The following is a 19,608-nucleotide window of genomic DNA, read 5'->3' on the forward strand; positions in this document are numbered from 1 at the left end:
TTGTACCTTATCACCGTCGTCATGACATCTGGAATAGTTGTGCAGTGAGCCATGAAGAGATGTCTAAATATCTTCTTCTGTTCCCAGAGTCTGGAGTCTGCCATGAAGGATCTCAAGATAGTCTGACACTATGACATTGACCCTCTGTCAACCAGCCGGGATATGAAGACATCTCACCTCTTTGCCTTTCTGCTTCTCTGCGTCTGTCTGTCTCTGCTGCTGTTGAAGACAACTCCTTTCTGTCTGTCTCTGTTGAGCCTAGCATCTGCTAGAAGCACGGCAGCCATTTTCCAGAATCAACTCCTCAGTCTGTCCGTATAACTCTGCCTGTGGTTCTGCATGCCATGTGGACTCGGGTAAAGGAGTTGTCGGAAGCAGCACTAGGCTGTTAGCTAGATAACATGTAGCCTCTTCAATCAGTGAATATTACTATGACTCTGGGACCAAAGACAACAGCTCAGTCCTGTTTCTCTCCCTTCTGTCTGCAGTGTGCACTCCACCCCCCCTCGTTGTTTTAAAAAGGATTGGATGGTGCAGGATAGGCAGAGGGACGGGCAGAGTGACGGGCAGAGTGTCTAACCGTTAGAGGGTAGGAGTTCACACTGCAGTGAGAAGGGAGGAGGAACACATTAGGGTTACAGACTGTTACTATGACAATGATGTCTCTGTTCCACATGGCACCCTATTCCTTTATATAGTGTACTAGTTAGACCAGGACCCATAGGACTCTGGTCAAAGTAGTGCACTAGGTAGACCAGGATCCATAGGGCTCCCATAGGACTCTGGTCAAAGTAGTGCACTAGTTAGACCAGGACCCATAGGACTCTGGTCAAAGTAGTGTACTAGTTAGACCAGGACCCATAGGACTCTGGTCAAAGTAGTGCACTAGTTAGACCAGGATCCATAGGGCTCCCATAGGACTCTGGTCAAAGTAGTGCACTAGTTAGACCAGGACCCATAGGGCTCCCATAGGACTCTGGTCAAAGTAGTGCACTAGGTAGACCAGGATCCATAGGGCTCCCATAGGACTCTGGTCAAAGTAGTGCACTAGTTAGACCAGGATCCATAGGGCTCCCATAGGACTCTGGTCAAAGTAGTGTACTAGTTAGACCAGGACCCATAGGACTCTGGTCAAAGTAGTGTACTAGTTAGACCAGGACCCATAGGGCTCCCATAGGACTCTGGTCAAAGTAGTGTACTAGTTAGACCAGGACCCATAGGACTCTGGTCAAAGTAGTGTACTAGTTAGACCAGGACCCATAGGACTCTGGTCAAAGTAGTGTACTAGTTAGACCAGGACCCATAGGACTCTGGTCAAAGTAGTGCACTAGTTAGACCAGGACCCATAGGGCTCCCATAGGACTCTGGTCAAAGTAGTGCACTAGTTAGACCAGGATCCATAGGGCTCCCATAGGACTCTGGTTAAAAGTAGACCAGGGTAATAGGATACAATTTGAGACACATCTTAGTTTTTTTTCTATCTTCTTTGTTTTAGAATCCAGGAAATGCTTGTGAGCGATGTTCTTCTGTTCCATCAGGTGTTCTATACTGATAGCTGTACCTGGACATACAGCTGTGCTCTAATATACGGCACGATTCACTTTGGCTTCTGGAATTAGTTTACATGGATTTTGTTTTGGTGTTCACACATGGATTTGTTGGATTTACAGCACAGGACCAAGAAAATAATTCATCTAAACTGATGTTTTCACTTCAAATTTAAAAAAATTAATGGACTAACCCTTACAAAAAAAAAAAGATTACAGTTTTGAAACTGCAGTAAAAGTGCAGTAACTGCAATTGACTGTGGTATTTTGGACGTAGTAATTGCAGAATAACTGCAGTTAGACTGCACTCTGACCTCAATCTTTTTTTCCTAACGGAAATGATTCAGAATTCTAATTGAATTTGATTGGAGGCAGGTGATTAGTTTACTGTGTGATGTATTATATCTGTGGTAAGTTGCAGGTGCCTACAGGGTAAAAAAAAGAAGAAGCCATTCAACCCGTTTTGAAAAGAGGAAACGGAACATTCTGCTCCATTGAACTCCGTTATCAGTGAGATATATTAGAGCGCAACTGTAACTATAGGACTTATTATAATAGAAAGCCTCAGAGTGGAACGCTACAGCAGGTATTTGTATAATCATGAAGAAAGCCAAGCAGCAGTACCTGTTAAATGCTTATGCTGGTCATAATATGCATTTAATAAATGATTTACTTATCATAGACGGTGTGTGTGTCTGTCTGATAAGACTGCTCTGACGTCAACTAGTAACTGTTATGAGAATGTGTCGAGACGCGCCGAGTTTCACACCGCAGTTTTCTATAAACTCATCACGTAGATCATTCAGAAACTCACATCCCTCCCGTTTCACGTAGATCATTCAGAAACTCACATCCCTCCCGTTTTGTTTAGGTGGAGGACTCGCGTCATCTAGCGGCCACATTCAGGACGCACAACGTTGATAAACTACCAGAAGTCTTGGCTTTGAGCTTTGCTGGAGGTGTTTTTGTGTTAAATATTATGATACATTATGATGTTGACAGAAATTCTGACTTGATGCTGTAGCCGAAAGAACCAACTATTCTCCAACCCAGTATCTCTGGACGCTTACAACAACATCATGACTTGGATCCAGATTGAACCGTTACCGAATCCGTAAAAAAAAATATATATATTTTTTTTTGTATTATTCTTTTTCTTCTTCCGCGACGCAGGAAGACTGTTTTCCCTGGAAACCGTTTTGATCGTTCGCACTTCCGGGTGTAGCCTGCTCTGGATCTGGCAACATATGTCGTCGCTGCAGCACCTCGGCTCGGCATCCCGGAGACTCACTAGTCGGTGATCAGCAGCACCATCAGCACCATCAGCCGAGGTTTAGATGTGTGTTTTAGATGTGTGTTTTAGATAGCTAGTAGCAGCTGGAATCAACCAAACCAGGACAGGACGCTGCTCCAACACACAACACGGAAGACCATTTCTTATCACTACTACACCTCTCTACGTCAACTGTTGCTGTTTTCCCCACATTTTAAATGAATCTTGTAAGGTATGTGGTTTTGGGTTTTTATAATTTGCCCTAAATGTGTAGACATCGTGACGTCCGGTTAGTAGACGTTATATCAACGTGAATGTGTTGGTTTGATAAGCCGAACAGACACATCAATAACCAGCTGTGATGTTGCTAACCTATTTGGGACACACTGTGACTGCTGCCCTATATTAGTTGGGTTTATGTAACGCTATTATTTAGTACAATACGACAACAATAATAATAATACAATAATAATGAGGTGGGAAACGGTTGGAATGGTTGAAGGTATGAGTTCTGTCTACGTCGCTTGGGAGATGATCTGTTTTACAGTAGAATAACGAATACCGATTATGGTCCTTATCGATAATACCGACCGGGAACCGAAAGGACCGCGCAGGGACGTACAACTTTTACTAATCTATTTAATGTAAATGTCCTTGTACAGGCTGCACTACCATGGCCAAGTTGTTTCCATGGTTTCTGATTTCAAGTAGTTATATCATCAGATGACAACATCAGACTGATGCATTTACACCAGTAGACTTTTACTAGTGTGTGTGTGGGCTTACCCCAGTTTTGTCAGTAAGCAGGATGGTTGTGTACATCTGACTATTGGTGGATAGTTCAATCAATGTTAGCCTAGGTGTGTGTGTGTGTGTGTGTGTGTATAAACGGTGAGAGGAGATGACAGATAGGTAGTTGTATTGTTACTATCCTCCTGTACTACTATGCCACTTTGTCTTGAAGCAGACAGACAGACAGACAGACAGGTCTGGACACACTGACCACAGACAGACAGGTCTGGACACACTGACTACAGACAGACAGGTCTGGACACACTGACTACAGACAGACAGACAGGTCTGGACACACTGACTACAGACAGACAGACAGTTCTGGACACACTGACTACAGACAGACAGACAGGTCTGGACACACTGACTACAGACAGACAGACAGGTCTGGACACACTGACTACAGACAGACAGACAGGTCTGGACACACTGACTACAGACAGACAGACAGGTCTGGACTCTGCTGGGCTTTGGCTCTGTGATCTGTTGGTCTGGCCTGGCCATGTGTGTGTGGCCTGGGGCTCAGATCATTAACAGACAGCTTGATAACCTAATTAACAGAACTGCCAGCTGTCTGTATATGGAGGGATGGATGAGGAGGGGGAGGGATTGAGGGGGGAGGGAGGGATGAGGGAGGGATAGAGGGGGGAGGAGGGATGGTGGGGAGAGGGATGGATGAGGGAGGGATAGAGGGGGAGGAGGGATGGTGGGGAGAGGGAGGGATTGAGGGGGGAGGGAGGGATGAGGGAGGCATAGAGGGGGGAGGAGGGATGGTGGGGAGAGGGATGGATGAGGGAGGGATAGAGGGGGAGGAGGGATGGTGGGGAGAGGGAGGGATGGAGGGATGAGGGAGGGATAGAGGGGGGAGGAGGGATGGATGAGGGAGGGATAGATGGATGGAGGAGGAGGGGGGATTGAGGGGGGAGGGAGGGATGGTGGGGAGGGAGGGATGGTGGGGAGAGGGATGGATAAGGGAGGGATAGAGGGGGAGGAGGGATGAGGGAGGGATAGAGGGGGGAGGGAGGGATGGTGGGGAGAGGGATGGATAAGGGAGGGATAGAGGGGGAGGAGGGATGAGGGAGGGATAGAGGGGGGAGGAGGGATGGTGGGGAGAGGGATGGATGAGGGAGGAGGGATGAGGGAGGGATAGAGGGGAGGAGGGAGGGATTGAGGGAGGGATGAGGGAGGGATAGAGGGGGGAGGAGGGATGGATGAGGGAAGGATAGATGGATGGAGGAGGAGGGGGGATTGAGGGGGGAGGGAGGGATGGTGGGGAGGGAGGGATGGTGGGGAGAGGGAGGGGGAAAGCTGGAAAGAGGGGGTAGAGAGAGAGAGATGGGGGGGGATGATGGGGAGGGGTAGAGATGGAGAGAAGGATGGATTGAGGGGAGGGATGTGGGGGGGATGGTGGGGAGGGGTAGAGATGGAAAGAGAGAGCGAGAGGGGTACAAATAGAGAGGAAGGAGGAAGTCCCTGTATTCAGGCCAGGTGCTGTGTGTTTAGAGACTAGAGAGGGACAACCTCAACCTACTTTATAGTGTTTAGAGACTAGAGAGGGACAACCTCAACCTACTTTATAGTGATTAGAGACTAGAGAGGGACAACCTCAACCTACTTTATAGTGTTTAGAGACTAGAGAGGGACAACCTCTACCTACTTTATAGTGATTAGAGACTAGAGAGAGACAACCCCTACCTACTTTATAGTGATTAGAGACTAGAGAGGGACAACCTCTACCTACTTTATAGTGATTAGAGACTAGAGAGGGACAACCTCTACCTACTTTATAGTGATTAGAGACTAGAGAGGGACAACCTCTACCTACTTTATAGTGTTTAGAGACTAGAGAGGGACAACCTCTACCTACTTTATAGTGATTAGAGACTAGAGAGGGACAACCTCTACCTACTTTATAGTGTTTAGAGACTAGAGAGGGACAACCTCTACCTACTTTATAGTGATTAGAGACTAGAGAGGGACAACCTCTACCTACTTTATAGTGATTAGAGATTAGAGGGACAACCTCTACCTACTTTATAGTGTTTAGAGACTATAGAGGGACAACCTCTACCTACTTTATAGTGTTTAGAGACTAGAGAGGGACAACCTCTACCTACTTTATAGTGTTTAGAGACTAGAGGGACAACCTCTACCTACTTTATAGTGATTAGAGACTAGAGAGGGACAACCTCTACCTACTTTATAGTGTTTAGAGACTAGAGGGACAACCTCTACCTACTTTATAGTGTTTAGAGACTAGAGAGGGACAACCTCTACCTACTTTATAGTGTTTAGAGACTAGAGGGACAACCTCTACCTACTTTATAGTGATTAGAGACTAGAGAGGGACAACCTCTACCTACTTTATAGTGATTAGAGACTAGAGAGGGACAACCTCTACCTACTTTATAGTGTTTAGAGACTAGAGAGGGACAACCTCTACCTACTTTATAGTGTTTAGAGACTAGAGAGGGACAACCTCTACCTACTTTATAGTGATTAGAGACTAGAGAGGGACAACCTCTACCTACTTTATAGTGTTTAGAGACTAGAGAGGGACAACCTCTACCTACTTTATAGTGTTTAGAGACTAGAGGGACAACCTCTACCTACTTTATAGTGTTTAGAGACTAGAGAGGGACAACCTCTACCTACTTTATAGTGATTAGAGACTAGAGAGGGACAACCTCTACCTACTTTATAGTGTTTAGAGACTAGAGAGGGACAACCTCTACCTACTTTATAGTGTTTAGAGACTAGAGAGGGACAACCTCTACCTACTTTATAGTGTTTAGAGACTAGAGAGGGACAACCTCTACCTACTTTATAGTGTTTAGAGACTAGAGGGACAACCTCTACCTACTTTATAGTGATTAGAGACTATAGAGGGACAACCTCTACCTACTTTATAGTGATTAGAGACTAGAGGGACAACCTCTACCTACTTTATAGTGTTTAGAGACTAGAGGGACAACCTCTACCTACTTTATAGTGTTTAGAGACTAGAGGGACAACCTCTACCTACTTTATAGTGATTAGAGACTAGAGGGACAACCTCTACCTACTTTATAGTGATTAGAGACTAGAGGGACAACCTCTACCTACTTTATAGTGTTTAGAGACTAGAGAGGGACAACCTCTACCTACTTTATAGTGTTTAGAGACTAGAGAGGGACAACCTCTACCTACTTTATAGTGTTTAGAGACTAGAGAGGGACAACCTCTACCTACTTTATAGTGTTTAGAGACTAGAGGGACAGCCTCTACCTACTTTATAGTGATTAGAGACTAGAGAGGGACAACCTCTACCTACTTTATAGTGATTAGAGACTAGAGAGACAACCTCTACCTACTTTATAGTGATTAGAGACTAGAGGGACAACCTCTACCTACTTTATAGTGATTAGAGACTATAGAGGGACAACCTCTACCTACTTTATAGTGATTAGAGACTAGAGGGACAACCTCTACCTACTTTATAGTGTTTAGAGACTAGAGGGACAACCTCTACCTACTTTATAGTGTTTAGAGACTAGAGAGGGACAACCTCTACCTACTTTATAGTGATTAGAGACTAGAGGGACAACCTCTACCTACTTTATAGTGTTTAGAGACTAGAGGGACAACATCTACCTACTTTATAGTGTTTAGAGACTAGAGAGACAACCTCTACCTACTTTATAGTGATTAGAGACTAGAGAGGGACAACCTCTACCCACTTTATAGTGTTTAGAGACTAGAGAGGGACAACCTCTACCTACTTTATAGTGTTTAGAGACTAGAGGGACAACCTCTACCTACTTTATAGTGATTAGAGACTAGAGAGGGACAACCTCTACCTACTTTATAGTGTTTAGAGACTAGAGGGACAACCTCTACCTACTTTATAGTGTTTAGAGTCTAGGGAGGGACAACCTCTACCTACTTTATAGTGTTTAGAGACTAGAGGGACAACCTCTACCTACTTTATAGTGATTAGAGACTAGAGAGGGACAACCTCTACCTACTTTATAGTGATTAGAGACTAGAGAGGGACAACCTCTACCTACTTTATAGTGTTTAGAGACTAGAGGGACAACCTCTACCTACTTTATAGTGTTTAGAGACTAGAGAGGGACAACCTCTACCTACTTTATAGTGTTTAGAGACTAGAGAGGGACAACCTCTACCTACTTTATAGTGTTTAGAGACTAGAGAGGGACAACCTCTACCTACTTTATAGTGATTAGAGACTAGAGAGGGACAACCTCTACCTACTTTATAGTGTTTAGAGACTAGAGAGGGACAACCTCTACCTACTTTATAGTGTTTAGAGACTAGAGGGACAACCTCTACCTACTTTATAGTGTTTAGAGACTAGAGAGGGACAACCTCTACCTACTTTATAGTGATTAGAGACTAGAGGGACAACCTCTACCTACTTTATAGTGATTAGAGACTATAGAGGGACAATCTCTACCTACTTTATAGTGATTAGAGACTAGAGGGACAACCTCTACCTACTTTATAGTGTTTAGAGACTAGAGAGGGACAACCTCTACCTACTTTATAGTGATTAGAGACTAGAGAGGGACAACCTCTACCTACTTTATAGTGTTTAGAGACTAGAGAGGGACAACCTCTACCTACTTTATAGTGTTTAGAGACTAGAGAGGGACAACCTCTACCTACTTTATAGTGTTTAGAGACTAGAGAGGGACAACCTCTACCTACTTTATAGTGTTTAGAGACTAGAGAGGGACAACCTCTACCTACTTTATAGTGTTTAGAGACTAGAGGGACAACCTCTACCTACTTTATAGTGTTTAGAGACTAGAGAGGGACAACCTCTACCTACTTTATAGTGTTTAGAGACTAGAGAGGGACAACCTCTACCTACTTTATAATGTTTAGAGACTAGAGAGGGACAACCTCTACCTACTTTATAGTGTTTAGAGACTAGAGGGACAACCTCTACCTACTTTATAGTGTTTAGAGACTAGAGGGACAACCTCTACCTACTTTATAGTGTTTAGAGACTAGAGAGGGACAACCTCTACCTACTTTATAGTGATTAGAGACTAGAGAGGGACAACCTCTACCTACTTTATAGTGATTAGAGACTAGAGAGGGACAACCTCTACCTACTTTATAGTGTTTAGAGACTAGAGGGACAACCTCTACCTACTTTATAGTGTTTAGAGACTAGAGGGACAACCTCTACCTACTTTATAGTGTTTAGAGACTAGAGGGACAACCTCTACCTACTTTATAGTGATTAGAGACTAGAGAGGGACAACCTCTACCTACTTTATAGTGTTTAGAGACTAGAGAGGGACAACCTCTACCACTTTATAGTGTTTAGAGACTAGAGAGGGACAACCTCTACCTACTTTTTAGTGTTTAGAGACTAGAGAGGGACAACCTCTACCTACTTTATAGTGATTAGAGACTAGAGAGGGACAACCTCTACCTACTTTATAGTGTTTAGAGACTAGAGAGGGACAACCTCTACCTACTTTATAGTGTTTAGAGACTAGAGAGGGACAACCTCTACCTACTTTATAGTGTTTAGAGACTAGAGAGGGACAACCTCTACCTACTTTATAGTGTTTAGAGACTAGAGAGGGACAACCTCTACCTACTTTATAGTGTTTAGAGACTAGAGAGGGACAACCTCTACCTACTTTATAGTGATTAGAGACTAGAGGGACAACCTCTACCTACTTTATAGTGTTTAGAGACTAGAGGGACAACCTCTACCTACTTTATAGTGTTTAGAGACTAGAGAGAGACAACCTCTACCTACTTTATAGTGTTTAGAGACTAGAGGGACAACCTCTACCTACTTTATAGTGATTAGAGACTAGAGAGGGACAACCTCTACCTACTTTATAGTGTTTAGAGACTAGAGAGGGACAACCTCTACCTACTTTATAGTGTTTAGAGACTAGAGAGGGACAACCTCTACCTACTTTATAGTGTTTAGAGACTAGAGAGGGACAACCTCTACCTACTTTATAGTGATTAGAGACTAGAGGGACAACCTCTACCTACTTTATAGTGTTTAGAGACTAGAGGGACAACCTCTACCTACTTTATAGTGTTTAGAGACTAGAGAGAGACAACCTCTACCTACTTTATAGTGTTTAGAGACTAGAGGGACAACCTCTACCTACTTTATAGTGTTTAGAGACTAGAGGGACAACCTCTACCTACTTTATAGTGTTTAGAGACTAGAGAGGGACAACCTCTACCTACTTTATAGTGTTTAGAGACTAGAGAGGGACAACCTCTACCTACTTTATAGTGATTAGAGACTAGAGAGGGACAACCTCTACCTACTTTATAGTGATTAGAGACTAGAGGGACAACCTCTACCTACTTTATAGTGATTAGAGACTAGAGGGACAACCTCTACCTACTTTATAGTGATTAGAGACTAGAGAGGGACAACCTCTACCTACTTTATAGTGATTAGAGACTAGAGAGGGACAACCTCTACCTACTTTATAGTGTTTAGGGCTAGAGGGACAACCTCTACCTACTTTATAGTGTTTAGAGACTAGAGGGACAACCTCTACCTACTTTATAGTGATTAGAGACTAGAGAGGGACAACCTCGACCTACTTTATAGGGACGAGGGTGATGTTGCTCCTCTTCATGGTCTTGGGTCAATTTTGCATTTTATCCACTAATGGTTAAGATTAGGATTGGGAGAGGGCAAACTGATCCTAGGGCTGTACCTAGGGAAACTGATCCTAGGGGAAGCTGATCCTAGGGCTGTACCTAGGGGAAGCTGATCCTAGGGCTGTACCTAGGGGAAGCTGATCCTAGGGCTGTACCTAGGGGAAGCTGATCCTAGGGCTGTACCTAGGGGAAGCTGATCCTAGGGCTGTACCTAGGGGAAGCTGATCCTAGGGCTGTACCTAGGGGAAGCTGATCCTAGGGCTGTACCTAGGGAAAACTGATCCTAGGGCTGTACCTAGGGGAAACTGATCCTAGGTCTCTACCTAGGGGAAACTGATCCTAGGGCTGTACCTAGGGGAAGCTGATCCTAGGGCTGTACCTAGGGGAAGCTGATCCTAGGGCTGTACCTAGGGGAAACTGATCCTAGGGGAAGCTGATCCTAAGGCTGTACCTAGGGGAAGCTGATCCTAGGGCTGTACCTAGGGGAAGCTGATCCTAGGGCTGTACCTAGGGGAAGCTGATACTAGGTCTGTACCTAGGGGAAACTGATCCTAGGGCTGTACCTAGGGGAAGCTGATCCTAGGGCTGTACCTAGGGGAAGCTGATCCTAGGGTTGTACCTAGGGGAAGCTGATACTAGGTCTGTACCTAGGGGAAACTGATCCTAGGGCTGTACCTAGGGGAAGCTGATCCTAGGGCTGTACCTAGGGGAAGCTGATCCTAGGGCTGTACCTAGGGGAAGCTGATCCTAGGTCTGTACCTAGGGGAAACTGATGCTAGGGCTGTACCTAGGGGAAACTGATGCTAGGGCTGTACCTAGGGGAAACTGATCCTAGGGCTGTACCTAGGGGAAGCTGATCCTAGGGCTGTACCTAGGGGAAGCTGATCCTAGGGCTGTACCTAGGGGAAGCTGATGCTAGGTCTGTACCTAGGGGAAACTGATCCTAGGGGAAGCTGATCCTAGGGCTGTACCTAGGGGAAGCTGATCCTAGGGCTGTACCTAGGGGAAGCTGATCCTAGGGCTGTACCTAGGGGAAGCTGATGCTAGGGCTGTACCTAGGGGAAGCTGATCCTAGGGCTGTACCTAGGGGAAGCTGATCCTAGGGCTGTACCTAGGGGAAACTTCACCCCAGAACACATTACAGAGACTTACTGGGCCAGGAGTCTGTGTGTGACAGACTGGGGTTGAACCCTGTGACTGTGTTAGCCAGTTGAGCTAAAGCCCTGGGAGCTAATGCAACTCTTCATGTGTGTGCGGTGGTGACAGTAACTCTGTTCTTTCACAGGGACAGGAACACACACACCACCCCGCCTCTTTCTATGTGGCCCAGATATAACCGCTGACGTTACGCACACACACCGTGTCTACATGTCTTGTGTGTGTTCCTGTCTCCACACATCCTCTTTTCTTCAGGCTAATTTAATCACTGAGAAGAAAGGAGGGAGAGATGGATCTGGGAGTGAGGAGAAGGATGGAGGGAGAGATGGATCTGGGAGTGAGGAGAAGGATGGAGGGAGAGATGGATCTGGGAGTGAGGAGAAGGATGGGAGGAGACAGGGATGGAGGGAGAGATGGATCTGGGAGTGAGGAGAAGGATGGAGGGAGAGATGGATCTGGGAGTGAGGAGAAGGATGGGAGGAGACAGGGATGGAGGGAGAGATGGATCTGGGAGTGAGGAGAAGGATGGGAGGAGACAGGGATGGAGGGAGAGATGGATCTGGGAGTGAGGAGAAGGATGGAGGGAGAGATGGATCTGGGAGTGAGGAGAAGGATGGGAGGAGACAGGGATGGAGGGAGAGATGGATCTGGGAGTGAGGAGAAGGATGGAGGGAGAGATGGATCTGGGAGTGAGGAGAAGGATGGGAGGAGACAGGGATGGAGGGAGAGATGGATCTGGGAGTGAGGAGAAGGATGGGAGGAGACAGGGATGGAGGGAGAGATGGATCTGGGAGTGAGGAGAAGGATGGGAGGAGACAGGGATGGAGGGAGAGATGGATCTGGGAGTGAGGAGAAGGATGGGAGGAGACAGGGATGGAGGGAGAGATGGATCTGGGAGTGAGGAGAAGGATGGGAGGAGACAGGGATGGAGGGAGAGATGGATCTGGGAGTGAGGAGAAGGATGGGAGGAGACAGGGATGGAGGGAGAGATGGATCTGGGAGTGAGCAGAAGGATGGGAGGAGACGGGGATGGAGGGAGAGGAGAGAGAAGAGGAAAAGGGAGTTTTCAGTGACATAAAAAATTCCTTGCTCGGGGGTTTCCATGGCTACAGTGACATCACCACTCTACAGCTACTTCGTGTGTGTGTGTGTGAGACAGACCTCTTATTTCGGCCTCAGTCGATCCGTGGTTACTGGCAGTTGCCAGGCAACTGTAGTCATGGCAAAAAGCAGGTTTCTGAGAGAGATTCCAGAACTCTGAAAGAACATCTCTGATTGTTATCAATCAGACAAAACAAACACAGACTGATGGAGGAAGGTGGAGAGAGAGAACAAACAGACTGATGGAGGCAGGTGGAGAGAGAACAAACAGACTAATGAGGGAGGTGGAGAGAGACAAAATGGGGGGAGTGGGAATGAATAGAGAGGGAGGGGGCAGTATCATTTAATAACATGTAGTCAGTGATGTTACTGTCAGAACGAGGAGTAATATTTAATAACATGTAGTCAGTGATGTTACTGTCAGAACGAGGAGTAATATTTAATAACATGTAGTCAGTGATGTTACTGTATGAACGAGGAGTAATATTTAATAACATGTAGTCAGTGATGTTACTGTCAGAACGAGGAGTAACATTTAATAACATGTAGTCAGTGATGTTACTGTATGAACGAGGAGTAACATTTAATAACATGTAGTCAGTGATGTTACTGTATGAACGAGGAGTAACATTTAATAACATGTAGTCAGTGATGTTACTGTATGAACGAGGAGTAACATTTAATAACATGTAGTCAGTGATGTTACTGTATGAACGAGGAGTAACATTTAATAACATGTAGTCAGTGATGTTACTGTATGAACGAGGAGTAACATTTAATAACATGTAGTCAGTGATGTTACTGTATGAACGAGGAGTAACATTTAATAACATGTAGTCAGTGATGTTACTGTATGAACTAGGAGTAATATTTAATAACATGTAGTCAGTGATGTTACTGTCAGAACGAGGAGTAACATTTAATAACGTAGTCAGTGATGTTACTGTATGAACGAGGAGTAACATTTAATAACATGTAGTCAGTGATGTTACTGTATGAACGAGGAGTAACATTTAATAACATGTAGTCAGTGATGTTACTGTATGAACGAGGAGTAATATTTAATAACATGTAGTCAGTGATGTTACTGTCAGAACGAGGAGTAACATTTAATAACATGTAGTCAGTGATGTTACTGTATGAACGAGGAGTAACATTTAATAACATGTAGTCAGTGATGTTACTGTATGAACGAGGAGTAACATTTAATAACATGTAGTCAGTGATGTTACTGTATGAACGAGGAGTAATATTTAATAACATGTAGTCAGTGATGTTACTGTCAGAACGAGGAGTAACATTTAATAACGTAGTCAGTGATGTTACTGTATGAACGATGAGTAACATTTAATAACATGTAGTCAGTGATGTTACTGTATGAACGAGGAGTAATATTTAATAACATGTAGTCAGTGATGTTACTGTCAAAACGAGGCAGAACGCTGATTGTTCTGTTTGTTGTCTGTTCTGAATTCCAGATTTATGAATAACAGAGTTCCGTCCAATAAGAGGTATCAACCCACAGACTATGAACATGCTGCAAACTGTGCTACACACGCGGTGAGACACACGCGCACGCACGCGCGCACACACACACACACACACACACACACACACACACACACACAGAGAGAAACACGCACACACACGGTGAGACACACACGAACATATACACATACAAACACACACATACAAACAGACATACATACATACATACACACCGACACAAACACACACACAATGAGATACACACACACACACACACCGTGAGACACACACTGCCACTGACACACAGTAACACACAGTAACACACACATAATAATAATTATTATAATCATGATTATAATCTAACAATGCCAGTTAGCAGACACTTTTGTCCAAAGCGACTAACAGTCATGTGTGCATACATGTTATGTTTGGGTGGTCCTGGGAGTTGAACCCACTGAGCTACAGAGGACCACCGTGTTATGTTTGGGTGGTCCTGGGAGTTGAACCAACAGAGGACCACCGTGTTATGTTTGGGTGGTCCTGGGAGTTGAACCAACAGAGGACCACCGTGTTATGTTTTGGTTATCCTGGGAGTTGAACCAACAGAGGACCACCATGTTATGTTTGGGTGGTCCTGGGAGTTGAACCCACTGAGCTACAGAGGACCACCGTGTTATGTTTGGGTTGTCCTGGGAGTTGAACCAACAGAGGACCACCGTGTTATGTTTTGGTGGTCCTGGGAGTTGAACCAACAGAGGACCACCGTGTTATGTTTTGGTTATCCTGGGAGTTGAACCAACAGAGGACCACCGTGTTATGTTTGGGTGGTCCTGGGAGTTGAACCCACTGAGCTACAAAGGACCACTATTGTTGAATTGAATAATTTGTGTGTGTGTTCCATTTCCTGCAGCTGTGGGTAATCCCCAGCCTATTGGGCAGCTCTGTGCTGCACTTCCTGTCTGAGGACCAATGGGAGCGTGTCTCAGCCTGGCTCTATGGGGCGGGGCTCACCTCCCTCTTCCTCATCTCTACTCTGTTCCACACGGTGACCTGGAAGAAAAGCCACCTACGGTACACACACACAGTCACGCACACACAAAACACACACAAAACACACACAGAAACACTTTTTTTTCTCTCCCCCCTCTATCCCTCTCTCTTACCCCCCTGTCTCTCTCTCTCTCTCTCTCTCTCTCCCTCTCTGGGAGGGGATTAGAGTTATATTAATATATTATTGTCATTACAGAGATGGTCGTGTTTGTCTCTGCAGGGTTATTCTGTGGTTCTAGTGTAAAGATATTATCATGTTATAACAGGGTTGTAGTAATGGTCTATACTGCGGTTTAGGGTTAGATAGTATGTAGCCTGTAATAATTTCTCGGTAGGGCGTTGTTTCCACATAAAAAAAAAAAAAAGTCAGTTAAGAACAAATTCTTATTTTCAATGACGGCCTACCGGGGAACAGTGGGTTAACTGCCTTGTTCAGGGATCAGAACAACGGATTTTTACCTTGTCAGCTCTGGGATTCGATCCAGCAACATTTCGGTTACTGGCCCAACAGTCTAACCACCAGTCTACCTGCCGATCTGTGTATAAGGTTAGGGTTAGGTAGTGTATATGGTTAATAGCAGCAGTATGTATAATCATGTTCTGTATCTCTCTAGGTCTGTGGAGCACTGTTTCCACATGTGTGACAGAATGGTGATCTATTTCTTCATAGCAGCCTCCTACGCCCCCTGGTGAGTCAGAGGTGCTACTGCAGCCTCATTGTCTAACGAGACTACACTACTGTCTATAACTGCACTACTGTCTCTATAACTAGACTACACTACTGTCTCTATAACTAGACTACTGCCTCTATAACTACACTACTGTCTCTATAACTACACTACTGTCTATAACTACACTACTGTCTCTATAACTAGACTACACTACTGTCTCTATAACTAGACTACTGCCTCTATAACTACACTACTGTCTCTATAACTAGACTACACTACTGTCTCTATAACTAGACTACACTACTGTCTCTATAACTAGACTACACTACTGTCTCTATAACTAGACTACTGTCTCTATAACTACACTACACTACTGTCTCTATAAATAGACTACACTACTGTCTCTATAACTAGACTACTGTCTCTATAACTAGACTACTGTCTCAATAACTAGACTACACTACTGTCTCTATAACTAGACTACACTACTGTCTCTATAACTACACTACTGTCTCTATAACTAGACTACACTACTGTCTCTAACTACACTACTGTCTCTATAACTAGACTACTGTCTCTATAACTAGACTACACTACTGTCTCTATAACTAGACTACACTACTGTCTCTATAACTACACTACTGTCTCTATAACTAGACTACACTACTGTCTCTATAACTAGACTACACTACTGTCTCTAACTAGACTACTGTCTCTAACTAGACTACTGTCTCTAACTAGACTACTGTCTCTATAACTAGACTACTGTCTCTAACTAGACTACACTACTGTCTCTATAACTAGACTACACTACTGTCTCTATAACTGCACTACTGTCTCTATAACTACACTACTGTCTCTATAACTACACTACTGTCTCTATAACTAGACTACACTACTGTCTCTATAACTAGACTACTGTCTCTATAACTAGACTACACTACTGTCTCTATAACTAGACTACACTACTGTCTCTATAATTACACTACTGTCTCTATAACTAGACTGCACTACTGTCTCTATAACTAGACTGCACTACTGTCTCTATAACTACACTACACTACTGTCTCTATAACTACACTACTGTCTCTATAACTACACTACTGTCTCTATAACTAAACTACACTACTGTCTCTATAACTAGACTACACTACTGTCTCTATAACTAGACTACTGTCTCTATAACTAGACTACTGTCTCTATAACTAGACTACACTACTGTCTCTAACTACACTACTGTTTATATAACTAGACTACACTACTGTCTCTATAACTACACTACTGTCTCTAACTACACTACTGTCTCTATAACTAGACTAGACTACTGTCTCTAACTAGACTAGACTACTGTCTCTATAACTAGACTACACTACTGTCTCTATAACTACACTACACTACTGTCTCTATAACTAGACTACTGTCTCTATAACTAGACTACACTACTGTCTCTATAACTAGACTACTGTCTCTATAACTACACTACTGTTTATATAACTAGACTACACTACTGTCTCTAACTACATTACTGTATCTATAACTACACTACTCTCTATAACTAGACTACACTACTGTCTCTATAACTAGACTACACTACTGTCTCTATAACTACACTACTGTCTCTATAACTAGACTACACTACTGTCTCTATAACTAGACTACTGTCTCTATAACTAGACTACTGTCTCTATAACTAGACTACTGTCTCTATAACTAGACTACACTACTGTCACTATAACTACACTACTGTCTCTATAACTACACTACTGTCTCTATAACTAGACTACACTACTGTCTCTATAACTAGACTACTGTCTCTATAACTAGACTACTGTCTCTATAACTAGACTACTGTCTCTATAACTAGACTACACTACTGTCTCTATAACTAGACTACTGTCTCTATAACTAGACTACTGTCTCTATAACTAGACTACTGTCTCTATAACTAGACTACTGTCTCTATAACTTGACTACTGTCTCTATAACTAGACTACACTACTGTCTCTATAACTACACTACTGTCTCTAACTACACTACTGTCTCTATAACTAGACTACTGTCTCTATAACTAGACTACTGTCTCTATAACTAGACTACTGTCTCTATAACTAGACTACACTACTGTCTCTATAACTAGACTACTGTCTCTATAACTACACTACTGTCTCTATTACTACACTACTGTCTCTATAACTACACTACTGTCTCTATAACTACACTACTGTCTCTATAACTAGACTACACTACTGTCTCTATAACTAGACTACTGTCTCAATAACTAGACTACACTACTGTCTCTATAACTAGACTACACTACTGTCTCTATAACTAGACTACACTACTGTCTCTATAACTAGACTACACTACTGTCTCTATAACTAGACTACACTACTGTCTCTATAACTAGACTACTGTCTCTATAACTAGACTACTGTCTCTATAACTAGACTACTGTCACTATAACTACACTACTGTCTCTAACTACACTGCTGTCTCTATAACTACACTACTGTGTCTATAACTAGACTACACTACTGTCTCTAACTACACTACTGTCTCTATAACTACACTAGACTACTGTCTCTAACTGCACTACACTACTGTCTCTATAACTAGACTACTGTCTCTATAACTAGACTACACTACTGTCTCTATAACTAGACTACACTACTGTCTCTATAACTACACTACTGTCTCTATAACTACACTACTGTCTCTATAACTACACTACTGTCTCTATAACTAGACTACACTACTGTCTCTATAACTAGACTACTGTCTCTAACTGCACTACTGTCTCTATAACTAGACTACTGTCTCTATAACTAGACTACACTACTGTCTCTATAACTACACTACTGTCTCTATAACTACACTACTGTCTCTATAACTAGACTACTGTCTCTATAACTAGACTACTGTCTCTATAACTAGACTACTGTCTCTATAACTAGACTACTGTCTCTATAACTAGACTACACTACTGTCACTATAACTACACTACTGTCTCTATAACTAGACTACACTACTGTCTCTATAACTAGACTACACTAATGTCTCTATAACTACACTACTGTCTCTAACTACACTACTGTCTCTATAACTAGACTACTGTCTCTATAACTAGACTACTGTCTCTATAACTAGACTACTGTCTATAACTACACTACTGTCTCTATAACTAGACTAGACTACTGCCTCTATAACTACACTACTGCCTCTATAACTACACTACTGTCTCTATAACTAGACTACTGTCTCTATAACTAGACTACACTACTGTCACTATAACTACACTACTGTCTCTATAACTACACTACTGTCTCTATAACTAGACTACACTACTGTCTCTATAACTAGACTACACTACTGTCTCTAACTACACTACTGTCTCTAACTACACTACTGTCTCTATAACTAGACTACTGTCTCTATAACTAGACTACACTACTGTCTCTATAACTAGACTACACTACTGTCTCTATAACTAGACTACTGTCTCTATAACTAGACTACTGTCTATAACTACACTACTGTCTCTATAACTAGACTAGACTACTGTCTCTATAACTAGACTACTGTCTCTATAACTACACTACTGTCTCTATTACTACACTACTGTCTCTATAACTACACTACTGTCTCTATAACTACACTACTGTCTCTATAACTACACTACTGTCTCTATAACTAGACTACTGTCTCTATAACTAGACTACTGTCTCTATAACTAGACTACTGTCTCTATAACTAGACTACTGTCTCTATAACTAGACTACTGTCTCTATAACTAGACTACTGTCTCTATAACTAGACTACTGTCTCTATAACTACACTACTGTCTCTATAACTACACTAC

The 19,608-nt window shown here is 43.2% G+C and overlaps 2 protein-coding genes across 2 annotated transcripts in view; both read left to right on the plus strand.

Annotated features, from left to right (window-relative positions):
• Positions 1–521, plus strand: part of LOC115183487 (actin-related protein 2/3 complex subunit 1B-B) — a 20,509-nt gene extending 19,988 nt beyond the window's left edge. Inside the window, exon 10 of the mRNA XM_029744694.1 lies at positions 88–521. Within this exon, the coding sequence (XP_029600554.1) occupies positions 88–126 (39 nt within the window). The 3' untranslated portion in view covers positions 127–521. The remainder of the gene's footprint in view (positions 1–87) is intronic.
• Positions 522–2,477: 1,956 nt separating this feature from the next.
• LOC115183500 (monocyte to macrophage differentiation factor 2) overlaps positions 2,478–19,608 on the plus strand; it is a 33,069-nt gene continuing 15,938 nt past the window's right edge. The window contains exons 1-4 of the mRNA XM_029744706.1: positions 2,478–3,052; positions 14,019–14,100; positions 14,939–15,099; positions 15,693–15,767. Of these exons, the coding sequence (XP_029600566.1) occupies positions 3,039–3,052; positions 14,019–14,100; positions 14,939–15,099; positions 15,693–15,767 (332 nt within the window). The 5' untranslated portion in view covers positions 2,478–3,038. The remainder of the gene's footprint in view (positions 3,053–14,018; positions 14,101–14,938; positions 15,100–15,692; positions 15,768–19,608) is intronic.

This window comes from Salmo trutta, unplaced genomic scaffold (assembly GCF_901001165.1).
Source record: "Salmo trutta unplaced genomic scaffold, fSalTru1.1, whole genome shotgun sequence".
Lineage (NCBI taxonomy): Eukaryota > Metazoa > Chordata > Actinopteri > Salmoniformes > Salmonidae > Salmo > Salmo trutta.